The sequence below is a fragment of the Pantherophis guttatus genome, chromosome 1, assembly GCF_059756535.1.
Source record: "Pantherophis guttatus breed Tessera chromosome 1, ASM5975653v1, whole genome shotgun sequence".
Taxonomy (NCBI): domain Eukaryota; kingdom Metazoa; phylum Chordata; class Lepidosauria; order Squamata; family Colubridae; genus Pantherophis; species Pantherophis guttatus.
In genome coordinates, this window is record NC_142063.1 from 208013444 (window position 1) to 208040645 (window position 27202).

At 44.8% G+C, this 27202-nt stretch overlaps 1 protein-coding gene across 6 annotated transcripts; it reads left to right on the forward strand.

Moving 5' to 3' along the window:
• The first annotated feature begins 2441 nt into the window (after positions 1 to 2441).
• Positions 2442 to 27202, forward strand: OSR1 (odd-skipped related transcription factor 1). Of its 6 annotated transcripts, XM_087882361.1 has the most exons (4): positions 4201 to 4551; positions 11693 to 11759; positions 21311 to 21991; positions 25755 to 27202. In XM_087882361.1, exons 3-4 carry the CDS (start codon positions 21345 to 21347, stop codon positions 25888 to 25890), a joined length of 783 nt encoding a protein of 260 aa, XP_087738487.1. In that variant the 5' UTR covers positions 4201 to 4551; positions 11693 to 11759; positions 21311 to 21344; the 3' UTR covers positions 25891 to 27202. The 6 variants fall into 6 exon arrangements, with proteins under 6 accessions (XP_087738488.1, XP_060545283.2, XP_034288051.2 ...); XM_087882362.1 differs by lacking the exons at positions 4201 to 4551; positions 11693 to 11759 and adding an exon at positions 2442 to 3873; XM_060689300.2 differs by lacking the exons at positions 4201 to 4551; positions 11693 to 11759 and adding an exon at positions 2867 to 3191.

Below are 27202 nucleotides of genomic sequence, written 5' to 3' on the forward strand. Positions count from 1 at the left end.
TCTCAAGAGGACGAGCTTCAATTCGCCCCGAGGGGCCTGGACCCTTATAAGGTAACCGGAGGGGCTTTGAGGCCGCTCCGCTGCGTTTTCTTAAAGACCCGCCACTTCAAAGCAGAGAAGAAAGCGCAACGCGGTCTTTGCCCACTCCGGCTTCTCTTTCAGCCTTCTGTTTTCGCACGCGCCGGCTGGAGAACTTCAGGTGTCACCCTATGTGTGCCCCCGGGAGAAATCCCCTATGCCACTCAAACGCTCTTAGTTCGGGTGGGTGGGAGGCCTCAATACCCAGAAAGTCATGCTGCTTAATCGGCCGTCCAGAATACCAGAGGAGGTGTTGTAAGGCCCCGTTTGCTTCTGTCCCAGATTCTAAACAACAATTTACGTACATTTCCGCCGCGGTACGTATAACAACTAACCAAATAATCATTAGCCTCCCTGTGTGTGTGTGTGTGTGTGTGTGTAGCTTTATTTTTCCTTTATGGTTCTTTAAATACAAGTTCTTTCTTTCTTTTTCTTTTTCTTTCTCTTTCTTTCTTCCTTCCTTCCTTCCTTCCTCTCTCGCGCTCTTTTAATTTCCCCTTTTCTAACTTTCCATTTTTTCCTTTTGCACTTCTCTCTCTTTTTATTTCCCTTCCTTCCTTCTTTCCTTCCTTCCTTCCTTCCTTCCTTCCTCTCACATTTCCCTTTTCGTTTTTTTTTCTTCTTTCTCTTCCTTCCCTATTTTTACTTTTTCTCTCCCCCCCCCTCCTCTTCCCCTCTATCTTTCTTCTCTTGTGTCAGGAAGGAGAAAAGATGGTCTTCCTGGAGGCAAGCCACCGAAGTGAACCCAGTCCGAAGCCTCCTAAAACTCCTGGAAGAGTAGGTGCTTCACAGAGCAACTCTTTACGACTCGGAAAGGAATTCACTCGGAATTCCTACCTAAGACTAAGCCCCACTAAATTCAGCGCGAGGGGACTGTAGCCTGCCACAGATAGTTCCCTTCCATGCTCCGGTTACAAGCAATGCGGGCAATCCGAAGAACAACGGTTTATTTTTTAAACACTTTGGCAAGTTTCTTGTATCTCCGACTTACTAGCCATACAAGCCGCGAAGATTCCTCCGCTCTCCTTCTCCAAACTGGGGACCGATTCGGTTAGGTGGGAAAGAACGAAAAAACACTGCTCTTGATTCAGTCTGGGTTTCCGAAATTTGAAAAATTTGCCTTTTTGTAAAAAAAAAAAAAGGGGGGGGGGGAGTAAATTCGGTGACAACAACGGGCTCCAAATAAATGCGTTTTAGGATCAGCGCCTGTATAGATAGAGCAGGAAGTCAGGGGGTCCCTGGTGCTCTCTGAGCTTGCTTGTTTTCTTGCAGACGTTTCATTACCCAAACTAGGTAACATCATCAGTGCTGCTTAAGGAGTGCAGTTTGCTGTCATTTTATATTCTAGTGGCTTGCTCTGTCAGTGTTGGTGAGAGCAGGAGGTTCACCCGTACTTCCAATCTTAAACGTGTTTCAAATAATTCGCAGTGCAATCCTATTCAGATTTATTCAAAAGTAAGTTTTCCCCTCCCCCTCGATTCAATGGGGCTTATTTTCTAGTAAATTGGATAGGAGTGCAGGCTCAGGTATTTGGGAGGTATTTTCCTTCAGGCTCTATCCATAAGGATACGTCACTAAAAATGAATCGAATTGAACGCAGACTTCAAACCAATTTTCACACACGGAAGAGTAATCATTTTTTGAATTCAGCTGGGTTTATAAAGTTTAGTGCAATTTAGTTACTTTTAAATTTATGTTAGAGTTACAGTCTAACAGCCGATCCTATGCAGACCTCCTCAGAAGTAAACAGGTATTCGATTGGCTAAATGAATTTCAGTGGCCTTTTCTTCCAAAATACTCTTATTTTCTTTTTATCTGTATTTTAGGATCTCACTATAAATCATCCTCATAAAGCATAATCTAATCTGCGTTTTTTTTTAAAAAAAAAGCAAACGGCAAAATTATATGTTTGCGTTTAAAACACGTACATTATTTTAAAATAGGTTTTAGAGAGGAATCCAGGACGGAACAGGGAAATGAACACCAGCAGGTTGCAGGAGCCCCAGGTGTCTTCAGTGTGCGCTGCTCCTTCAAAGTGTTGGCATTTGCTTCTTAACAGAACAGGATAGCGGAGTTGGAAGGGATCTTTGAGGTCTTCTAGTCCAACCCCCTGCTCAGGCAGAAAGCATTATAGCAAACGTTGCGTTTCCGACTTATTATTATTATTTATTTATAAATAATCATATTTATTATTAATATTATTGCGCTGGAGGAGGGAATTAAAAGTGGGGTGATTACGGCGCAGGCCAAAACTGGAGGGAAATTGGAAGTAAAACTCCTCACCCGTCCCTGTTATAATATATTGCTACATATTGACAATTCCTGGTCAAATCCCAACCTGCGCGAAACTCATTTCAACTTTCATAGCGCCGTCCCCGGCCGCGAGAGCGAAGGGAAAACTTGACGCCTTCTCCCTTTGAAAAGTTCTCGCTGGCTCCAGATCAGTGTCAACTCGTGGATTATTCAAGAGACGGCCAATCCAGCCACGGGTAGCGGGTAGCTTTCAGGCAGAGAGGGAAGGAAACGCTGCTATGCGATTCCCACCACCTTTGGAGTTTCCCCGCGGCCCGTCTTTTCTAGAGAAGCCTCTTCGGAGAAGGGACTTTTGAAACCGGCCGGCGACTCTTTCCTCGGATGCTTTTTTTTGCCAGTAAGGCTTCAAAGTAAATGGGCAACCGCGAGCCCCTATCTCAGGTAAGACTCTCGGCCAGGTACGTCCCCATGGAGATGTTTCCTGGGTCGGGGTTTAAGAGAGCGAGATCTGTGCGTAATTTTCTAGAACAGAAACAAACGCTACTCCGGACTCTTGGTGATTTGTGTTCAATGTTCCGGACAGGATGAGAAAGGTTTCGGGAGACAACAACCCCCCCCCCTCCCAAATACACACACTCCTCGCTTTCCCTCCCACTCCAAGGTCGGAATGTGTCATTTCGGAGCAGTTGTCAAACAGGCGACAAGGATTTGCAAAACAATAACCAGAGAACTTCGTTGAGGCTGGAGCCCTCCTGTTATCAGAAGCGATCCGTCGTCACCTCCCGCTTTTAAGTAGACGTTACCTTGTTCCGAGCGGTACCATCAAGGCAGAGAAGAGCGCCTTTCGCCCGCTCTTGACGGTGGGGAACAAACAAACCGGCTGGGGGTGGGGGAGGAGGGACGGAGGTTCTTGGCTCTCCCTCTCTCTCTCTCTCTCTCTCTCTCCCTCCCGCTTAGCTTCACCTGAAAAGAAAAGAGAACATCCTTGAACCGGCGATTTCAGCGGCTATGCGGGGGAAGAGGACACGTGGGCTGAGATACTGGAATATATCCCGGTTTCCAGTCTTGGGGAAAATCCAGATTCCAGTCCGAAGGAAGGGCAAATCCGGGGCCCACCGCCGGTAAAAGAGCAACGCTGCTGAGTTAGGGTTGGGATCATGGAAGGATGGAATCGCACTTCAAAAGGGAGTAATGCAGAGCGGGATCGCTTTCTCTCCATTCGCCCACCCTAAATCTTTCTTTTTTTTCTTTTTTTTTTAAGCTCTAGTGGATGGAAAGGATCTCGCTCAAAAGAAACGTGACCCACTCGATTGTAGGTAGAGGGACAATCCCGAAAACGTCAAAAAGCAGAAGAACAGAAAAGCTATTCCTGGGGTGCGGGGTGATTTAGTTTTTCGAAGAGGAGAAACGGGATCTTTATTTTAGAAAGATCCGATTCCAACTTGCAGCTTCGCTTCCTCGGCATTAACCGAGGTGGAGGTGTGCCACGGCGATCCTTTGGGAGAGGGCATCCAATTCCAGCGGAGGGGGGGTAAAAAAAAGGTGAGCGATGCGAAAAAAGCGGTTTTTCCATTTCCAGGAGATACGGGAAGAGCCAGGATAGCTTCCGGGATCCTCTCGGGGATAGGAGGGACCCCCCCTTGCTTGTCGGAGAAGGTGCTCTTGACTTTCGCCCCCCCCCACTCCCCTGCGGTCTTTGATCCCCCTCGGGGCCTCGGCGGAGGCGGGGTCGGGAGCGCTGCCACCCGAGCGAGGTCAGGCGGGGCGGGCCGCCACCGGGATCTGAGCCGCAAAAGTGAGCGAAACTTTTTCCTCCCGCCAGTGCGCATGCCCAAGGGTGGGGAAGGCGAGCTGGGAGGGGAGAGGAGGGGGGGGAAAGAGGGAGGGAGTCCGGCAGGCAGGGGATTGAAATAAGGAGGCGGCCGAGGGAAGGGATCCGCTCAGTCGGCGCTCGCGTGTTCAGAGGCGCCTTCGCTCTCGCCTGGCCCTGGCGAGAGGGGGGGAGAAAAGCGACCTCTTCGGCACCTGGCGCGTCCTTTTCCTCGCTGGTCCCGACCCTCTTTCTCCCTCCCTCCCTCCCTCCCTTCCCACCCGCCTGCCTGCCTGCCTGCCTGCCTGCCTTAGGATCTTCTGCCCAGTCGGGGCAGCTCCACAGTTGAGTTCCAGGAAGATCTTTGTACTTGTCTGCGGACCAGGGGGGGATCAAAGATCAAAGATTAGGTAAATATACATCCAGACATCCTTATCCTCTCTCCCACGCACCCTCCCCCCCTCTCCGGCCCATCTGTTGGGGGAAATGGGCGCAGCGCATCTCTAACCGGCCTCTTCGCGGGTTGAGTCTCCCTCCCCGATCCCGTTGTCGGGATGCTCTGATCCTTGCTGCTTGGAAGGACAGCAGTTGAGCGGCCCCCCCCCCGTCCCGTAATAGCCCCTTTCTCCCGGTTCCTCCCGCTCGGCTCTCGGACCCGCGCTCTCCTCCGAAGCCCTTCTCATCCTTGAGATCAATGGGGGTTTGCTCTCCAAAAAATGGCGAGGAGGGGTGGTGGTGGGGGGGGGAAGAGAAGGAATGATCCCAAGGGAAACTTGCAAGGGAAAGTACCGCGGAGTGCGTTAGGCTTGGCCTTTGCCGTTCGCCAGCAGGGAAGGAGAAGGGGGGGGGGGAAAGGCGCAACGAGTGAGCGCTGATCCAAGCCCGGCGCTCTCTTTTGAAAGGAGCCCGTTGCCAGAACTTCGTCCCTTGAGATTAGTCTCGCATGCTTCGGTCTCTCTGGGTGGTTTTCCTGGTTGGCAGAACTACAGTCGCTCGCAGCCAGGCGGGTTTTGCTCCTGAAATGCCGCCTGATGTTGAAGGGCGTCCCCAGAAAGGAGAACAGCAAAGACCTTTTTCCAGGTTTCTTTCTAGCTGCTTGAAATGCCCGCCGGGAGAAGGCGGACACTGTTCCTTCCCCTGGCCAAAGGGATTGCCCGAATATATAGCCAGGCAACCCCACATTCTGCCCGGTTGTTCTATGAGGGGAGGGGAGGGTGAAGCAGGAGGCCGGATCCTAAAAATCTGGGGGCGGGAGATGTCTTTCGAAATATCTGCGAGGGTCTTCCAAGTGTAATAGAAAGCGGGGTGATGTGCCAGGGGAACTGGCATGTTATTTGTTATTCGCGGGGTCTGGGTTTGCAAAGGGTTAAGGTGGAAATTGCTCCGATTTCAGCACGGTTATTTAGACAGCCCTAAGTTTTAAGCCCACTTATAGATCTACCTTGATTTTGTTTTCAGGTGGGAGGACCAGGAGTCTATTAAGATCTTTCTTTCTTTCTTTCTTTCTTTCTTTCTTTCTTTCTTTCTTTCTTTCTTTCTTTCTTTCTTTCTTTCTTTCTTTCTTTCTTTCTTTCTTTTTTTCTTTCTTTCTTTCTTTCTTTCTTTCTTTCTTTCTTTCTTTCTTTCTTTCTTTCTTTCTTTCTTTCTTTCTTTCTTTTTTGCAATAAGAGGGCCAGCGCTTGGTTTAACTTCTCCACAGGGGGTCTTCCAAGAGGGCTCCAGTTCTGGTATTTACAAGATGTTTCTGTCCGATGGTGATGATGATGATGACGATTGCTCTCCAATGGCTTGATTTTGCTAGGCCTGAACAAATCAGAGATGTCAGAATGTCAGATCTGCGGAGCTGAAAAGCTAGGCCTTCCGTTTAGCCGCTTGCATGATTAAACGGGTCAGCTATTCTTTGGGAGGCTTCCGACTTGACTTTGGGCTACTCCGGCAGATATCTTAGCCCTTCATGGGCCCGAATCCAAGCAGGTGCATCCTCGGTACGCCTTAAATCTTCGCCTTGTCGCTTCTCTCTCTGGTGTTTTTGGCATCTCCCTTAGTTTGCAAACGATACGGCTCGGTCTCGGTTTGCAAATAAGATTTAATGCGGGTGAAGGACTCTCAAATCCTCCAGAATGTGTCTGTGGCTTCGCGGAGGAATGAAAACTCGCGTGGGCACATTAAGAAATAAAAAAAGATGGGCGGGCACAGCCGCAAGTTGGCTCTGCGATTTTGCTTCCTTCGGTTTTGAACTGTTTTTCCCTCCGACTGCTCCATCCGTTGCCGCCCTCTCAAATCAGAAACTCTCGTGTGCGGCGACTTCCTATTGTTCGACCGTTTCTTCCAAAGTTGCTTTGACCTCGAACCTCTCTGGGTCAAAGAGAGATAAAAAGTGACCGTCTGCAGAAGCAGAAGGGAGGGGAGGGAGGCAATCGATGGAAAACGTACGATTTCATCGACGAAATATATTCCACCGAGTGGGTAAGATTAAATAACCAATTGGCCCTTTTGATTTCTAACCGTGTGTAAAATTCGGTCCCCACCTCGATTCCGAGGCGAACGAAAAGGGATCCGGGCAATTCGAGTCGAAGCGTGGACCTTGACCCGGCCTAATTTTGCTGCCTTTCCTTGGTCTCTTCGCAAATCCCCTGGTTGCGTTTAGGAAGCCAAGCTACGGGCCTTGTTGTCGGGAGGCATCGCGCCGCCGCGCGCTGCCTTCCCGGGGCTTTCGGGGAGCAGCTCGGGTCGCCTTGGAGAATAAGGTGAGCGCCTTTTCCTTTCGGAGGAAATGGGAGCAGGTTTCAGGTACACGTGTGTGTGAGAGTGTGTGCAGGCACTCAGACAGCGCGCCTCTTCTCAAATGGGAAAAGGCCCATTTGCCGGGAGATGCTGCGATGGATTCCGTGTGGCAGCCTTTCTCAAGAATAAGTGGCTTTTTCGAGATACGGCGGAGGCCTTAAGTGCGAGGTTCCCACATAGTCTCCTCCTCACCAGGTTTACTCACAGGTAGATCTAAAACTGATCTGAAATTTGGGCTTCTCCTCCTCCTCGGCTTCCTATTTCTCTGCTGCTGCAAAGCTGCTGTAAAAACGACTTTCAGTCAAACTCCAGGTTTTTTTTTTTTTCAGCAAACAGGCGAACAGAGAGAAAAAAAAGCATTCTCCCGCTTCTGCCCCGCAGCCACTTTCTCTGAGAGTCCTAGGGGAACGAAAGGGGGGGAAAAACCCAACAACATCGCAAATCCATATTCAGGAATGGGTTGCCCGGAAAATGGGGTACAATTCGTCCCCGTCCCCCACTCGTTTACTTTGAAGAGAGGTGCATTTTTCATTGCTAGGCGGGCTTTCATTGCTAGGAAAGCCAGCAAAATCAGGTCGATCAACGAGAACTTTTAGGAACTTAAACTCAGGGTGTGTGTAATGGGTTACTTTTATAAGCGGCGCTGCCCACTTAGTAATTCCACCATTTCTAGGTCCATGTTCCCCTCACTTAAAGTAATTTCCACTTCGGCTGTTATTTATTTTATTTATTTATTTTTTTACTGAAAAGGGAAGTTCTTCAGCTTGAGGAAAACTTAGATTTCTTGCTCACTTGCTTTCCCTCTCCCCCTCCTCTCTTTCACGCCGCCCCCACAGGCGTAGACACGTGTGTCGTGGGCAGGTTTCGAATGGGCTCTTCCTCTCTCTTGTCTTTCGCCTCCTTGTCCCCATTGGTGCCTCCTCCAAAGGAGGCCTTCAGATTTGAGAGGCCCTTGACTATTTCCCGCGTGGAAGATACTTTCTCTCGGGGGTGTTTGTGATGTCTAGGAGGGAAAGAGCGCGCCCTCCCCACTCGTTACTTATTCGGGAGCGACCTTCCAAGGAATTTGGAGCGTTGGGGGGCCCGCGGCAGTTTGCACCGGGGAGCTGGGCGAGGTGAGGGCGCTGTTGGGCTGGACTAGAGGGAGGGAGCCAGCCTTGCCCCTTCCCGGCTGAGCTCCGGAAAGGTGAGACGGCGGAGCCGTTGGACTCCTTCCAGCCGCTTCTCCGGCCGCGCAATTAACTACTCCACGCTCAATTAGAGCCATCCCTGACTTCCTTTGAGGCGATCCGCTTCTTTCCATTTCTCGCAAGCCGCTCGCTCCGAGTTGGAGCGCCGGTCGGCCGGCCACGCCAATTCCCTTTCCTGTTTGGCTTCCCGCAGGCAGGTAGGGGCTCGGCTCGACTTCCTCCTGGGGAGCCCGAAGCCCGAGAGACCTCTCCCCCCCAAAAAACCCCGCCGCTGCTTGTTCAGTCTGCTTTCCCCGCTGGAAAGGCAGGGAGCTAGCGCAGAGGAGCTGCGGCTCTTCGGATCCCGCAGGAGATCCGCGCAGGTTGCTTACAAAGGGGCGGAGATCCTGCCCCGAGGACCTTACATCTGCTGTTGAAGCTGGCGGATGCCCAGAAGAGGAAAAAGCGTGAGGAAGGGAAACCTCGGATAGTAACTTAAACGCCCGCAGTTGTCATTATTATTCCACCTGACAAGGCGAATAAACGTTCGAGATCGATCGATCGATCGCTGGCTAGGTCTGCTTCCGGAGCTTGGCGCCAACTAAGTGGCGATCGAAATAACGCTGGTAGAACCAAAAATTACTCGCCTGGGGCTTAACAGAAAATCCCTGGCTCTATTTACTGGCAGGTAAGTATGAAGCTGGGTGTGATCCTACACTTCCCTAGGATTTGGGGTCGGTAGCATTCTCCTGCCCCTGCTTTAATTTTTTTGGGGGGAAAAAAAGACGTGGCCGTGTTCTGGCTACCAATCTAGCGAAGTGATTCAGCGAATGGATAAAGTTAACTCGCGCAGCCCCCTCACCCCCTCCCAACATTTCAATCGCTTATGCCTCGAGCACCACATGGAGATAGATGCGCGAAGTGGGGGGGGGCTTTCTACTCTGCCCTGCGTTTCCCACCCCCTTCGAATCCAGAGGAGACCGCCGTACGCCTCGCTCCTCCTTCAATGGACCAGGTTCAGCAAATCCCTTCTGTTCAGGTGGAACCGATTGAGAATAAAGGAGGATTCGTTCGAGGTTCTCTGTGGGTCCAGGTTTGCATCGGCGAAGGCCTGCTTGGCCGTTCCCACTTCGAGAACCCAACTCCGGAGAGAGAAAAACCATATCTCCCCACCTCCCACCCCCGGAGCAGCAGCCGAAACCGGCTATTGCAGAGGGGAGCAGGAAGAGAAGTACCCTCCCTCGCCGTATCGGGCGTGGGGGGATTGTTTTTTTTTTTTATTATTTGATTTATATGCCGCCCTTCTCCGGAGATTCAGGGCGGCTTACAATGTGCTCAGCAATAGCCTTCATCCTTTTGTATATTTATACAAAGTCAGCTTATTGCCCCCACAAACTGGGTCCTCAATTTACCTACCTTAGAAAGGATGGAAGGCTGAGTCAACCTTGAGCCTTGGCGAGATTCGAACCTGCAGGCAGGCAGCTGGTCTTAATAACAGGGTGCTTTGGACCACTGTACTACCAAGGCTTTTGTCAGTTAGTTTAGGAGACCGGAAGTATCATCTTCCTGAAGGGGTTCCCCTTCAACGACCGGCGTGTTTTACCCGCAGACCTGCACCTCAGAGCCTGCGATGGGGGAGCGGATCCGAGGGAGAAGAGCAGGCCAGAAGGGCTTCCCCCAAATTCCTTCCATTCTGAAGACCACCACCAACCCCTTCGCGTCCGGGAGGACCCCTTGTATTTCCTGCCCCAGTGGTTTTTGCGGGCCACCTTAACTCCCCAGGTGTCTTCTCAGAGAAGGTGTAAAGGCTGCCTCGGGAATGCCCTCCCTGGCTGATTAGCTCAACGACGTGGGAGACACAGCTTCCTCCCGAAGTCTTGGTCTGGTTTGCTGAGTTTGGGCTTAGGGTGCTGTATGAATCCAGTTCACGCACAGAGAAGTAAACCCCAACTGGCTAAAAGTTGCGGGAGCATCCAGGGTGCATAACTTCGCGAGCGTGGCCTTATTCTAACCACGGTTTAACTGAGACCACAATGCTCGGGGGGGGGGGGATTGGGAGTGACGCGGTGGGCGCGAGAGCAGCTCCTGTTCTTCGTAACTCCCAGCTGGGAGTTTCAGTTCAGCGATGTTTAAAGGGCCACCAATCTTCACTTCCCTAATTCTTGGGCTATGATATATATATATATCCCGATGCTGCCGCCTGATACTCTGGAGTTTTGCTTGCCCGTGTTTATTTTTATCCCAGAGCAGGTTTGCTTGTCCGTGGTTGACAATACAAGGAAGGCGCAAATTAGCCAGTTCCATTGCAACTCTGCCTGTTGTGCCAACCCAGCCCATGTGATGAGTTTATGATTCAGGTCCTTCCAGAAAATTAGGTTAATTGAGCAAACCTTTATGGGTCAGTTAACCATGGATATGGCATGTCATGGGAATGCAGTCAGCCTGCTAAGCTCATTCCCTTAAAGCAAAACCAGAAGGAAGACGGATGACTTTGGAGTATGTTTTCCAGCCCAACAGGCGGAGGGCTAGCTATTCTGCCGGGGGGTGGGGGGGGAGGAACACCAGCTTCTAGCTCCCAGGAAGGGGCGCCTATGTCTCCAAGCATTTTTCCAAGCTTGTGGGCAATATTGTTGGAAATGCTGCCTAGCGGTCGAAGCAGAAAAAGAATGGGTCAGTGGAACAAGAACGCTCATGGAATCGCATCCACGGGCCGACCAGAACCAGAACTCTGGAAGGAGAAAACAACTTGCTGAGTTCATTAGCTAAAAGCTCTCTCTGAATGCTTCCTCTCCATCTTCCCAACCAAAAAGGGACTTTGAGGCCTGTTTGAATTTAAAAGTGAAAGCTGCAGACTTGGGCAAGATTCAGTCCTTGAGCATCCGGAAAGTAGATGTCTGTCTTTCCCCAATCCCTTCCCTTTCCCAAATTCCTAAATTGTTTCAGCAGCCTTTGTGCTTTCCCCCAAACTAGTAGAACTTAACCTGAGCAATGCGGGGAAAGGAGAAAGAAATAGCTCCATTTCCAGATACTTGCAGCGCAGATGTTACAACACAGCTAATAATCAACTGCAACTCAGCCCTGACCTGGGCTAAGCTCCAAACGTAGGCAAGCCCTTTCTTGGCAGTGTTTGCTCTAGAAAGTGCCTAAAGTATGCTTAAAGTGGGCCTAGGACCAAGATGGAAATAGGCTGTAACCAGAGGTGGGTTTCAGCAGGTTCTGACCAGTTCTGGAGAACCGGTAGCAGAAATTTTGAGTAATTCGGAGAACCGGTAGTAAAAATTCTGACTGGCCCCGCCCCTATCTATTCTCTGCCTCCTGAGTCCCAGCTGATCAGGAGGAAATGGGGATTTTGCAGTAACCTTCCCCTGCCATGCCCACCAAGCCATGCCATGCCGACCATGCCACTTCCACAGAACTGGTAGTAAAAAAAATTGAAACCCACCACTAGCTGTAACCTCACATTGATCTAGCTAGATTGTACACACACACCCCCAACAGCTTTTTAAAGATGGATTCCTTTCCCCATCCTACCCTGTAATTCATATAGAGAGCTCTGTTCTTCACTAGGAGAGGCTTATATCTTTTTTTTTTTTTGCAGAAAGATGGGGAATATATTAAAAGAAATATTCATTCTCATCAAACTGTCCTCATAACAATCCTATCAAGTAAGTTAATCAGAGCGTAGCTGTGTTGGCATGCTGTGTTTCACCCATTATGAAGTTAACCGTGGCTTATTCTATTACATCAATGTTTTGGATGGGCAGTAAATGGTCAGTTGACCATGGTACTGTAGGTGGATTTCCACCACATCTTAGACAGAAGCCTGATCAAAACCAGAATGTGAGTGGTTAAAAAATCAAACTTAGTAGTGAAATTACATTTTCAATCCGAATCTCCACGAATGGAATGGAATGGAATGGAATGGAATGGAATGGAATGGAATAGAATAGAATAGAATAGAATAGAATAGAATAGAATAGAATAGAATAGAATAGAATAGAATAGAATAGAATTCTTTATTGGCCAAGTGTGATTGGACACACAATCCTGGTACTGTAAAAAGGTAATTCGTTTAGAAACAAAGTGTAACTAATTAAATAAAGTGATTCGACTCCCCCAATCTTCCGTATCTCAATTTCTGGGAATGGGCACTTCAGATGTCATAAACTCCCAGTATGCCTCACCATTGTCCATCCAGGTGAGGCTGATGGGAATTATCTTCAGGGTGTCTCCAAAAGCTAGTTACCTTCCCCTGGACTGGATTACATGGAAAATACAAACAATTTGGGATATAGGATTGCAACCTTAAAACTGGACAGTGAAGAAAAGGGGGTGGGTGAGGTAATCCTGAGACCAGGCAGTCTTGGCTACAAGCAAATTATGGCTATAGAGATATAATCCTGTCTTCGTTCATGAGATATTGATACATCAGTAAAGCTGTACTTTTGATACAGTAGTGCAGAAACATTTAGGTGCAATATTTGCAGTTAAGAATGTAGGCTTTTAGACTAAGGTGAATTTTGCAGAGATCAAATGGGGCCAAATTAAGTCAGGGTGGATGGCTTCATGAATGTTGAATGGAACTTCTAATATTAAGAATGTTTAGGAGGGGGCCACAATCTCAGCCTTTCTTTTACTCCTATTTTCAATGTTGTTGGCTCTGTTGCTCATTCTAGAGTAGCCTGCAGTCTGTATGTCCCCTATTTATTCCTTTATTTCTCCATTCAACCAATCAATCAAGTTTATGCATTCCAGAGTTGGTTGACTCAGGGTTGTTTTGTTTGTTTGTTTTAGCGACCCGTGTGTTTAATTTTATTTTTTCGAGAGGATTTTGCTTTATTGCCTTTGAGGGTAATGGGAATAGTAAGGGGCTGCAAACCCCCAGACTCGTTTCCTAAAAGAAAAAAAAAGGAGAGACAAATCTCTTGCTGATAAAGATCTGTTGACACGAAACAGAATTTAAAGGTGTAGGTGACACTGAAATAAAAGAAACAGCTGCCTCTGTGTCAGGAAAGTGCGGGGACGAGCAACGAGTGTTGATTGTCCCCCGTGGCTTTGATGTCCTAACAGAGTCCCTGACGCTGCTTCTACCTCGGGGTATAACGGAGAGAAAGGGAAACCTACCGATTTGGACCCCAGCCAGCAAATCTGTAGCCATGGCCCCAACAAACTCTTTCTCCTCTTCGCCTTCCTTCCTTCCTTCCTTTCTTTCTTCTTCCTTCCTTTCTTTCTTTCTTTCTTTCTTTCTTTCTTTCTTTCTTTCTTTCTTTCTTTCTTTCTCTTTCTTTTCTCTCTCTCTCCCTCTTTCTTTCTTTCTCTTTCTTTCTTTTCTCTCTCTCTCTCTTTCTGTCTTTCTTTTACTTTCTTTCTTTCTTTCTTTCTTTTCTCTCCCTCTTTCTTTCTTTCTTTCTTTCTCTCTCTCTCTTTCTTTTCTCTCTTTCTCTCTCTTTCTTTCTCTCTCTCTCTTTTCTCTCTCTCTCTCTTTCTTTCTTTCTTTCAAACTTACCTGCTTTTATAGCACCCAAAAGCTTTCCTGCCACACCGGAACTTTCCTTCTCTTTCGGCTTGAAAAAAATCGGTTGAAAGGAATTTCTCTAATTTCTCGTTCTGCTGCCTCTTCGCGTTTTAAAAGCGGAGTCATGGGATTAAAACGGCAGCCCTTGGATTGAATCCCGAAATCGGTTTCTCCAGTTTCCCGAAGTCGAGCGTACTTCCTTAAACAGGCTTGTCAGTTGGGAATAAAGTTGTCCTAACGTCGGGTTAATCTGACTGTAGGGTAGCGCGTTATTGAGGGGGCATTCCCCCCCCCGAAACAAAATTTCAATGGAATTTGTTACTTCATTATATAGAGCGGCGAATTCCTTTTTTAAAAAAGGAGCCGGGTTTATACACGTGTTTAGATAACCTAACGACTTTTAAGTAAAGTGAATTGGGCAGGTAAATAACTATGCGATATATATTTTGATTCCGCGACGATTGAAGTGAAGGGGAGCATACCTTAATGTGTCTGGTTTTTTTTGTTTTGGCTGAGATTTCTTTTTCTCTGCAATTAACGCTTTAAAGGCTCGCCTAAGTATCAGGCTTTCGGACGAAAGTCGCCTATTGCTGCGATTTCAGTTGCCACGCGAAATCTTAAGTAGCCCGCGGATAATTTCTTGGAACCTAACAGTGTTTGCTCTGGAACCAAATAAGCACAGGAATAAACCTGCGAATTCCTAAATAATTGTTTATTGCTGTATATTCCTAAATGCTTACACCATCAGGGCATTCTTAAAAGCAATTTTTTTTTTTACTATCGGTTGCTCGCCTGCCTACTGGGCTACTAGATGTGAGTTCCAAAAATCCGAACAAACACCAGATCCGTTCTCCAGCCGCCTCCCCCTTTCCCCTGCCAGACTTAAAAGAAGGCATTTTTCCCTCTCGGCCAGATCCAAATCAAGAGAATTCATAAAGGCTCTCTGAAAAATGAAAAGAAAGAGAAATACCCCACGACTGACCGGCTCTCAAATAGTTAACAGAGGCGGAGGGGAGAGGGGGTGGTGGAGGGGGGAGATATCTGGCTTACTAATGCGTGTGCATGTGCTTTAATCGAAGGCTACTCTGAATTTATCCAATTAGAAAAGGCAGATCTTGGCGAAATGTCACATTCGCTTATTCTGGGTCAACGCGATGGAATTCTAGGATTCACAACTCTCCTTTTTTTGAGGCCGATTTAGTAAAGCGTGGTGGAAAAAGTGGCCCTCAGCAGCGACCCTCCAGCCAACCCCTCAGCTGCCGAGCAGGTCGCCGCCTTTACGTCGGGGCTGGGCAACGCTTTCCTTGGGCCAGCCGGTGCCACAGAGACCCCTACGCTGGTCCACGGATAACTCTCAAGTCATCCCTGTAAGCTTGCCTCCTCGTTCTCCTTTTGAAACTTTGCCTGGGTATCGGGTGAAATCCAGCAGGTCCTGACAGGTTCTGGAGAACCGGTAGCGGAAATTTTGAGCAGTTCGGAGAATCGGCAAATACCACCTCTGGCTGGCCCCAGAGTGGGTTGGGAATGGAGATTTTGCAATATCCTTCCCCCAGGAGTGGGGAGGGAATGGGGATTTTGCAGTATCCTTCCCCTGCCACGCCCACCAAGCCAGGCCCACAGAACCTATAGTAAAAAAAAAAAAAAAAAAAAAAGGATTTTACCACTGCTGCATATCTTGGCTGCTGATGTGATGTCCTGAGCCCTGTTGGGAAAACGGGGACACGAAAAAAAGAGGGGGGGGAGTTATATCCCAAGAAAAAGTCCCGTCGTTCAGTTTATCTACAGGCCAACAGATAGCCGCCGACTCTCCTTATCAGGCAAAAAACATGTTTATATTTTCTAACCTAAAGCGGACACGTGTCAACCCAGTTTAGAGCTCGCTGTATAAGCGCAAGAAGCGAATTCAGGAGCCGCTGCCCAAATGGTGAGATCGGAATCTCACTTGCTGCAGCCGCCGCTCTCTTGGTGTCAAAAGACCGTCTTGATCGTGGGCAGGCGGTCATCCGCACGGTCTTCCGTAACAGGCAGGGATCCGATCTCCAGGGGAAGATCCTGACTGAATGCCGAGCCGAGATTGAAGGGCAAAGGTTTTAGGGCAGGGGTGGGCAACTGTGGCCCTTTTACAACCTGTGGACTTCAACTCCCAGAATTCCTGAGACAGCCAAGCTGGCTCAGGAATTCTGGGAGTTGAAGTCCACAGGTTGTAAAAGGGCCACAGTTGCCCACCCGTTTTAGGGGATTCCAGTATGCGAAGAGATGGCGTGTGTGCAAAACAAACCAGGCCCAAACACAGTTCAATCTGAGATCTGTGGGTCTGTTTTGTTTCGTTATACACCGTTTCCCCCATTTCTGCTATTTCTTTTTGAAACGAGACTGCCTCCCTCAGATGCAATCTTAAAAATTCATTTTGGCTGGTTTTGGCAGTCGTCTGAACAGGCTTCTCCGTTCTTCTTTGCCACCAGGAGTTATTCGAGAAAGAGGGGGGGGAGACCACGTTTAAACCCCCCCCTCACGAGTCTGTGCCGTCATTTCGCTCTGCTTATTTAACCCGAAAGCACCGAGGCTGCGTCGCTTTATTCTCAGCCTAGAATTAACTTCAGGCAGCTGATGAACTACAACTCCCAGAATTGCTGGTTAGCGGTTTGAATGCGGATAATCTCGTCAAGGAAGGCTCCGCCATTGGAGGAAACTGGCGTTTATCTCTCCTATTTTCCTTTGAAGGGAATGGTAAATTAGTGCCATTCAAACCGGTGGCAGTTTTGTTCACTGGCTGACTCCGGAAGTTGTAATCTCTTTGCTTCTTGAGATGCTGATAGTAGTTTCCTGAACTTGAGGCTTTAGACACAGAGGTCTTCAAACTTGGCAGCTTTAAGACTTGTGGACTTCAACTCCCAGAATTCTCCAGCCAGCTATGCTGGCTGGAGAATTCTGGGAGTTGAAGTCCACAAGTCTTAAAGCTGCCAAGTTTGGGGACCCCTGCGTTCAGGACTTGCTCAGTCCTTCTGAATTTTAGGCTTGCTGTGCCATTCCATTCCCCACCTCTGATTGGCGATGGGATTGAAAAACGTGGCTTGAAATAAATTTCTACCCTTCCACCCTACCATTAAATGTTTAGCCTCAACTTCGGTTCAATCTCTGGAGACTTCAACCCCGAGTGGTTTTTCAATACAATTTTGCCTCAAACAACAGATAAAAAGATTTGCCTTTGTCGTCTTCCAGATTTCCCCCCCCCAATCAAGGTTACATCTTTGGAATCTCCTAGTGGTGATCTCATCCAAGTTTTAACCTTGGATCCTCTTCTTTCATAACTGATTGGAAGAAGATAGAGGGCATTGGGTCTTTCCATGTACAGTGGACAGCAAGAAAGAAAAAGTGGGATGGGGGGGCAAGAGGCTGGGTCTTATTTTCTAGTCGTTCCCTATGGATTAAATTTGTGGCTCATAGCAGGACCCGGTTTGTGGGGGCAATAAGCTGACTTTGTATAAAATAAAACACCACTCAGGGCCCCCCAAAAAGCCCTACTAAGCAGGTATATACAAAAGTATGAAGGCTATTGCTTAATGCATTGTAAGCCGCCCTGAGTCTCCGGAGAAGGGCGGCATATATAAATCGAACTAATAAAATAAATAAAAATAAATAGCTGGCAGTAGATCTCATTAAATTCCAAGCCCTTGTTTCACTGCAGAGTAGGTCAGCAAGGAATATCACCTATTTGGCTCCTGCCCCATGATGGAGGAAAGCATAAAGGAAATGACAGCATGGCATATGAAGCAGCACCTTGAAAAAACTTTCTGAAGGAAATTGGAGGTCAGAGTTGAAGCACGGTGATGGGAGGGAGAGAAAAGAGACAAGGAAGCTACTTAAAATGAAGGACCATCCAGGCGTTTGTGGAGCAACTTGAGTCTTGAGTCCCATGACTGCAGATTGCAGCCTGCCTTCCTTGAGCTCCAGAAAAATTGAAAGGTGTGTTTTTTTCCCCCCCAAAAGGCAACTGGACTTTGTTTCCCCCCCCCCTTTGAAAACATTTTGCCTCTCATCCAGGAAGCTTCTTCAGTTCACAGTTCGAAGCTTTTTGGATGAGAAGCAAAATGTTTTCAAAAGAAAAAAACAAAGTCCAGTTGCCTTTTGGGAAAAAAGCACCTTTGGGATAACCATGACTTGGGTGATTGAGGATCTCCATTGACACGCCTGAAAAAAAAAAAAAAAAAAGAACGCCTAGGAATTCTGCCACATTGCTTAGAACAGGGGTCTCCAACCTTGACAACTTTAAGACTTGTGGACTTCAACTTCCAGAATTCCTTGGCCATCACGGCTGGCTGGGGAATTCTGGGAGTTGAAGTCTACAAGTCTTAAAGTTGCCAAGGTTGGAGACCCCTGGCTTAGAATGCAAGAGGTTTGCTTACCAGTTTGAAGTGTGAGATAATTCCCATTGGCTGTATCTTGAGGGCCTGAGAGCAAATGGGAAAAAAAAGATCTGTGAGGCTCTGCATTGCCTAAATGGGGCAAAAAATAAAATGTGAACCATGAAGCCACTTTTTTTTTTTTTTAAATTTGATTTATATGCCGCCCTTCTCCGGAGACTCAGGGCAGCTTACAATGCGTTAAGCAATAGCCTTCATACTTTTGTATATTTATACAAAGTCAGCTTATTGCCCCCACAAACTGGGTCCTCATTTCACCTACCTTAGAAAGGATGGAAGGCTGAGTCAACCTTGAGCCTGGTGAGATTCGAACCTGCAGAAATTGCAGGCAGCTGTGTTAATTACAGGGTGCATTAAACCACTGTACTACCAAGGCTTTTATAAAAAATAAAAAATAATTTTAATTTTTAAAGTGGCTTCATTTTACCTCTCTATTCTGGTCCTGTTGGGTAAAGAAGCAGTCTTGGTTTTGTTATGCTCCTAAATTTCTGTTATGCAATTTAGGGGAAATCTGGGGTGCGGGTGAACATCACCAAGCCCCCTTTTCTAAAGAAAAGAATGGCAAGGGATGTGGCTAATCTGCTCACCCTGAGCTGACAAACCAGGTGTGTGCCTGTCTAAATTTGCCAAAGGTAAGCTTTTTATTAAATATCCCAAACACCCACTGAACGTGTTTTGCTTTTTCCATGAAACTCAGTGCCTCTCCGTTATTGTGGCAAAGGCAGTAAAAGGAAGCTTTGAGCTGGAAGTTGCATCTCTGCTGTTCAGGCAGAACCTCCTCATCAGCTTGCCTGTTTTCATCCCCTCCTCCCTCTTGCAAGTTTATAAAAGTCAGTTGTACAACAAGCTTAACCTCCAGCTTTAACACAATGTGGTGTGTGTTTGAACATGCACATCCTCAAATCAGTGTTGACTCCTGGCTGCTGTCTGAATTAATCCCTGCAGTTTTCTTAGCAAGATTTCAGAAGTGGTTAGCCGTTGCTTGCTTCCTAGAGGTGAGGGAGAATGACTGGCTCAAGGTCACCCACCCAGCTGGCTTTGTGCCTCAGGCAGAACTAGAACTCACAATCTCCCAGTTTCTAACTTGCCTTTAGCATTATACCAAACCAGAACTAGAACTCACAATCTCCCAGTTTCTAACCCGGTGCCTTTAGCACTATACCAAACCAAATCTCCCATTTTGGGATAGGAGTTAACTATTATAGTTAACTAATAATTAAGTTAGTTGTTATTGTACTGACAACGTTTATTGTATTGTTATTGTAATGTTAGTTGTAAAGGAACTGATATACCTTTGTCTTTCTTCACTAGTTGACAACTTTGTCGTTCCAGTTCTGCCCTGGAAGCCTTATCCTCTGTCTGGGAACATATAATTTAAGCTTCTTTTCTATTCAACCCATCAGTCCCTGGGTTAAGAATGAGTTCAGTTCCTAAGTCTGTCTTTCACTCAAATTTGTATGTAAGACAAGTTACCTATTACTCCTCCCTTCTCCTTCCTCATGTCAATGAACCATTGAAGCGGCACGGTGTTTTCATGAACCACTGAAACGGGCTGTATTTAAAAAAAACATGCGGCTTCAGCAGTTCCTGAAAACTTTGTGAGGCTTCAGTAGTTTGTCGGCTCGAGGAAGGAGAAAGCTTTGTACCATTTTTAGCAATAAGCTAAAGTTGTTTGTAAGTATGAATTGTCTGTAAGTCGGAACTTCTTAACCTGGGGACTGTCTATATTGCATTCTGTTTCTAGTCCTTTTATAACCCAGTGAATCAAAATGACCTTGGTATAGTGCAGCTATCCCTACCTTGATGTCTCCAGGATACCAAGGTCTATATCACACTGGGGCAAAGTTCAGAAAGTTTCACACAGGATTGTACAGAGACGTTTCGTTTTACGAAGCAAAGAAGATGATGTGGACAGAAGCTCTCTGAAGCGGTAGCTGAATCTTATTCCACACTGCCATCAGGAAGAAGATTAGCTCTGGGATAATGGCCAGGCCTCAGAAGGAAAAACTAGAGGGGCTTTTGCTGTTGCCCTTCAGGATTTCTAATAGCTGCTTAAGATTTTCCTAGTGGTTAGGTTACTCAGTTTCATATTTATTGTGAAGGTACAGCTGTTAAAACAATCTGTCGGGGAAGTCGTATTATGAAATGAGACTAATGCTGCAAGGTACCTTTTTTCATGTATGGTGGCTTTGCCCAGAAATCAAAAGAGCCTTGGTGGCGCAGCAGACTAAGTACTGTTAAATAGCACCAGCTGCCTGCAATTACTGCAAGTTCAAATCTCACCAGGCTCAAGGTTGACTCAGCCTTCCATCCTTTCGAGGTAGGTAAAATGAGGACCCGGTTTGTGGGGGCAAAAAGCTGAATCTGTATAAAAAAGAACACCGCTTGGGGGGGGGATCGAAAGCCCTACTAAGCAGGTGTATACAAAAGTATGAAGGCTATTGCTTAATGCATTGTAAGCCGCCCTGAGTCTCCAGAGAAGGGCGGCATATAAATCGAACCAAATAAATAAATAAAATAAAAAAATAAAAAATACTGGATTAAAATACAAAAATGGTTAAATGAAATTACGCATTGCCAAATAGAATTGAAGCCTGAACTGTTTCTTCTGGGGATCATTAAAGGAAAACATCCTAAAAAGATTAAATATTTGATCATTCGTATTACTACAGCAGCGAGAATTGTACTCGTACGAGCTTGGAAAATGTCCACTATACCGACAGATTGTGTAATAATCCGGAAAATTTTTGAATGTACAGAAATGGACAAACTTACTATAGAATTAAATAATAAGGAAGACTCGGAATATTACTCAACTTGGGAAAATGGATAGAAAATAAAAATAGGAAATATATAGATCAAAATAAGACAAAAATTGTGTTTACATATATTTGATCAAGTAGGAATATCTGGGAATATATGAATAGAGTTAAGATTTGGGTACTGTCAGAACGACGTTGAAGTGTACAATTATTATGGACCTATTTTTGTTACAGATGTATTTGTATTTTAATATTTTAAACTAATAAAGTTTTTTTGGGAAAAAGAGACTGAAGCTGCAGCTTACAATTGATGCTGTACTTATAATATCTGTACTTATAATTTCTTCATTCAGTATCTTAACATTCTCTTAACATTATTCTATGCCTGTTCTTCTTGGTTCAGTGTCTTTGTGTCATCTTATTTCTGTTTAGGGATAATTATGTTAAATAGCTGCCTTGTCCCACACTTCATTTACTGAGCCCATTTTATTTTTCTCCCCTTCCTTCCTTTCTTGCAGGCACTTGCCTTCTCTTTCAGACTTCTCTGCCAGTATGGGGAGCAAGACCTTGCCTGCCCCAGTACCCATCCATCCTTCCCTGCAGCTGACCAATTACTCCTTTCTGCAAGCATTCAATGGCCTCCCTGCAGTGCCTTCAGACCATCTGCCCAACCTCTACGGTTTCAGTGCCCTCCATGCTGTTCACCTTCACCAATGGACTTTGGGCTACCCTGCCATGCATTTGCCCCGCTCGTCTTTCTCCAAAGTGCCTGGTGTGACCAGCCTCGTGGATGCCAGATTCCAATTGCCTGCCTTCCCGTTGTTCCCACACGTCATCCATCCCAAGCACGAAGCCACAAATATGCCGCTCAAAGCCAAGCCTAGATTTGATTTTGCAAACCTTGCTGTGGCTGCCACCCAAGAAGATCATTCAAAATTGGGACAGATAGACAACCAAGGCTCTTCTGTAGGCCTGGGCCCATTGCTTGAAGTGACCAAACTTTCCCCTGAGAAGAAACCCACCCGTGGGAGGCTACCCTCCAAAACCAAGAAGGAGTTTGTGTGCAAATTCTGTGGCAGACACTTCACCAAGTCCTACAACCTTTTGATTCATGAAAGAACCCATACAGATGAGCGGCCATACACGTGCGACATTTGTCATAAGGCCTTCAGAAGGCAAGATCATCTGAGAGATCACAGGTAATTGAATATGTTTATTTAACAAAACTCAGGTTTATTATAAAGGATTTTAGGGTGCATTGTATAGAAAATTTATCACAATATTGCTTGTTTGGGTTCGTAAATATAAACCACACTGCTTTGATTTAAATATAATACACCCATTTAAGTAATGGATATCCATTTTTTTGCAGATAATGTGATGTTGATAATGTAGGGCTTGAACATTTGCAAACAATTCTTAAAGCTCGGAAAAATGAAGATCTCTTATAGGCACTGGTCATGCAGTTCTAGAAATTGCTTTTCATGGTCTTATGTTCCCATTCAACATGAAAGAAATATTACTTCATTTAATTCAAAATGGGGTCAACTGGATTGGTACTCCAGGATGCTCCTCATTTTCCTGAGTAGAGGCTATGGACATTCATATCCTTCTCTGATGACATCACTGATAACTTGATATGTCCCAGTCTCTCTCCTGTTCCATCCACCTTGCTATTATCATGCAAAAAATGGTAATGATCTTTGTTAAAGATCTCTCACATTATGGTAATTAATTACCATTGGTACCAAATGGTAATTAATTAATTACCATTAATGTGAGAGATCTTTAACAAAGATCATTACCATTGGTACCACTGTACCATAACCATGGCACAGTGGTTAGAATGCATTACCGCAGGCTACTTCTGCTGCCTGCCGGCTGCTTGCAGTTCAGCATTTCGATTCCCACTGGCTCAAGGTTGACTCAGCCTTCCACCCTTCCGAGGTCAGTAAAATGAGGACCCAGATTATTAAGGACAATATGCTGACTCTGTAAACTGCTTAGAGAGGGCTGTAAAGCACTGTGAAGCAGTATATAAGTCTAAGTGCTATTGCTAACTCCATGAGTCCAGATTCTCCTTTGAGAAGGTGCCCAGGGATTGAATCTGCGTGCTTCCCCTTATTCTCCTAATCCATTGTTGATTGCCCATGCTTCTTAATTTGAGCATTGATGACCATTTGATGATGGCCATTTGATGACTGAAATGATGACCATTTCAGTCTTGTATGCCTGCTTTCTCCATACTCATGCCCGCTAGATACCTCCCTGCTTACTTCAAAATGTTATGTTCTTTGAGGATTTTACGGATTGTAGTTGAACACATCTGGAGGGAGGATACGGTTTCAGAGTAAACCTCACTGAATTTTCAGCTACTTAAGCTTTATGGAATAAATATGCAGATGAACTTGTTTTTTAAGAGCAAGTTGGAATCACAACAAAGAAACGATTTTATCGGTAGAAATCCTATTATGCTTTTATTACTGTCTGGGAGAAACACCCTGTGCTTCTCTAGGGCTCGCTGAAATACAACTCTCATTGGTCCAGGCAGCTAAAGTTCAGCAACATCTGGAGCAGCACAGGTTTCTCATTCTGGAATGATGTTTAGATCATCGGTTCCAGAGCTTTATCTCTGGCAACTTTAATTTACTAACTGGGCATATGGCTAGTAACTTATGCCAGGCAGAACAGATACCATGCGAATAACAATGGCAAAGCTAATCAAAACTGAATCATCTGTATGTAAAGAGTATACTTTTAACTGTATCCTCCCTTAAATAATTACCAATTCAAAGTATAACTGCATATTTCAAAAAGACAAAGTTTAGATATATTGGTTTCAAGACAGTGCAGATCAGGAGTTTGCTTTGTATTTTTAAACTCTTGTTTAGAGAGTATATCACTATTCTCTCTCTTCCCGCCCCCCAATTTTTTAAAATTATTTTTTACATTACGGTCTGCTCTAAATAATAGTTCCCAACAGTCCAATCAATGAACTCTGCTTTAAATCACTAAGTTTGGTAATCGAATGCCAAAACTGGATACAATTTCTGATTACAAAATCAACATTTCCCCCCAAAAGACTTTATGTAGCTTTTTGTGCACTCTTTCCTTGACATGTACACAAATAGAAAAAAAAACATTAAATTTTATTGTAATGGTTCTTCATTTAGTTTGTATTTCCATATTTTTACTGGTATGATAAATACATGTCTACTAGACACACTTAAATCAGTTTCAAAGTGTAGCATTGGATTATGAAAACTATGCTAAAATCTAATAGAGAATTCTCAGCATGCTAATAAAATCAATACATAAACCATTATACCAGTAGTTAAGCCAATTGCAACCACTTTAAAGTGGACAAAGGCCTGTTAATATCGTGTGAAGCTCCTTTATGAATTATCTTTTTTCATTGTTTGTTCTGGTTTTATGATTTCTGGGCTTTTTCTGTCTGTTTTATATTGGAATAGGGGAGGCCAAGTGAATGTTAAAGGATTTAGAAAAATAACAAAGAACCATAAATAATTAGGATCCTTTGGTTATTTAATTTATAGACTAGCATACTACCATGACAATGTAACATTAGTATTATTTCCAATGTTAAAGATGGGAAATAAGAAAGGCTTCTATATTGTCTCCTGCAGGGCAATAGCAATTCTGAGAGACAGATTTAAAGAGAGCAGAAGTGTTAAAAAAATTCTTCCTTCAGGATTCTTCTGATTAAAGTTGGATACTTCCTTGGTCACTTATTTTAAGCAACTAAAAAAAAGTTTGAGTCTTTGGATCCTTCTCTTTTTATCCAAAAGTCTAGTTATAAATTAAGAATACTCTGTGGTGTAATCTGCTAAAAGTCCAAATGACCACCAGATGACTATCAAGATATTCTTAACTCTTTGCTACTATCTGAGGTTTTTTCCCCCAGCCTAGATATGGTAATACTAATAGAAAGAGGACAGTGCTATGCGTTTAGAATTTAATCCTTTCTACTTTTCACTACCAAACATAATGGGAGCTGAAAATATGATTTCAGAATTGCCTGAAAACAGTGGGATATACTGATACACAACCGCTATATAAATTCTACTGATATTATTAACATAGAACTGGATATTAAACTTTCTAATTCAATTATTTCTGGGGATGGTGGGATCTTTGATTTTTGTATTTTTCTATCCAATTCAAAGGGATGCTCTAAATATATCTTTTTGTGTTCAGTTTTGGATGGAATTTCATTCTGATATTAACAAAAATATTGCATGGCTATTTTTGTACTTGCCCGAGTTCTTGCAGAGTGGGCCAGGGAGAGCCAATGGTGATGCGTGTGATGATATAATCCCAAAAAGTGCTGCAATTTATGCCCTTGAGTTAGGTATCTTGATACAATCTCTTAATCATGGCCAGTTGCATCATGACATACTCATGTGTACATGGTGGTGCAGTGGTTATAATGCAGTATTGCAGGCTGATTCTGCCCACTGTCAGGAGTTCGATCCTGACCGGCTCAAGGTTGACTTAGCCTTCCATCCTTCTGAGGTCCATCAAATGAGGACCCAGATTGTTGGTGGCAATAGGCTGATTCTGTAAACCGCTTAGAGAGGGCTGTAAAGCACCATGAAGCGGTATATAAGTCTAAGTGCTATTGCTAAAAGTGCCACTGTTTAAACCAGTGCTTCTCAACTGACTGAGGAATTCTGAGAGATGAAGTCCCCACACCTTAAAATTACTGAGATTGAGATACATTGGTCTAAACAGTAAATTGCAGCAGGATCAACATTAATTCTGCATCCAAATCCAGAATGATTACCATTTTCTTTAGTTGAATAAAGCACCCTTTACTCCCCCCCCCAGCAAATGTTTGTATTCCAGCAAATTGAAACAGAATTGTATTTCCCTAGAGAGGTTAAACATCCATTTAAAAAAAAAATCTTTTTCTCTCTTTCTCTTATTTTCTCTTCCCAGATATATCCACTCAAAAGAAAAACCTTTTAAGTGTCAAGAATGCGGAAAAGGATTTTGCCAATCCAGGACTCTGGCTGTTCACAAGACACTACACACACAAGTAAAGGAACTCAGACCTTCCAAAATGAAATGCTAAAGATTTTAACCCCAACGAACTTCATCTCTCCGCTTCACTCTTCATTTTAGATCAAATTCTTCACAGAGACAATGGGGAACACTCAACGTAATTAATTTAATACTTAAAAAAAAATACATCAAGAAAACCCACAACCCGTCATGCACAAAAATGCAGTCAGCCTTTTCGAAACCTGGGTACTTCCAAGTGTAAATCCTGCGTGACTTCACTAAACTTTACGTCAAAAGGTGGTGCTCATGTATTAGAGAGGAATTTTTGTCCTCAGTTCAAACACAAACAACAAATAGCTTTCTACCTCCCCGATTAAGTTTATTCTTTTGTGAGTGATTTGTTTAAAAGTGTCTCCTTTATAAACTTTGGAAAAGATCATCTAGAAGGGTATTATCCTAACTAATTCTACATTTGAGGGCACGATGAGATGGCAGGGAAGATCACTAATAAAACTGCTTGGAAAGAGGCAACATTCTGAAGGAGATTTGTGCTATAACAGGGGTCTGCCATCTTCTTCAGAAATTACCACTTCTGTCTTTGGTGGACAGGGTTTTTTTTGTGTGTGTGTATGGGGGAATCTCTTCTGCATGCTCTAGTGAGCATTCTGTCGTTTCTGTTTATTCGTGATCTGTTGCCTTGGGAGGTAGTTTGTAATTTGAAAGAAAAATGGAAAGAAAAACCAAGCAAACCAAATCAAGCAACCAACCAATGAAAAATAACCCAAGTGACAAAAGGGAAACTTGATAATAATAAATCAAAGTGACTGCTGTGCACGGTGTGGCCTTGGTAGTACTTTCAAGTGAGCGGATGCCCAGGTGATGGTGAACTGAGTTTTGTAAAAGGGCGGGTGGGAGAGTTTGCTGACAAATCTCAACATGAGCATTTTATCCAGAATCATCTTTATTTTTTTCCCCTAAACAGTGTAAACTAAAATTTTAAAAAAAAGACAAGACAAGACATTCCAATATGTTTTTGGTTTAAAGTTATTGCTATTTGGCACTTTATGCTGATTCTTGATAATGAACATTTATCACTGGATTTATTATTATTTTTTAAGTATTAAAATAAATTGGTATTTTACAGGCAAATGTTCCTGAGTGACATTTAAATCTCTTGGTTAAAGCTGTTTTTGCAAAACTCTATGCTATCTGTCATGTTCTTATATCATTACTTGATGGTTTTATTTTCCAGAAATGGAATGAATTAATAATCGAGTTATAAAATATAACAATATTTTAAGTAATGTTGTTTAACAATTGATTTATTAACTATCACTGCTGTCCTATGTATTTACTGAGAAGTATAAATTTCACTGACTTCA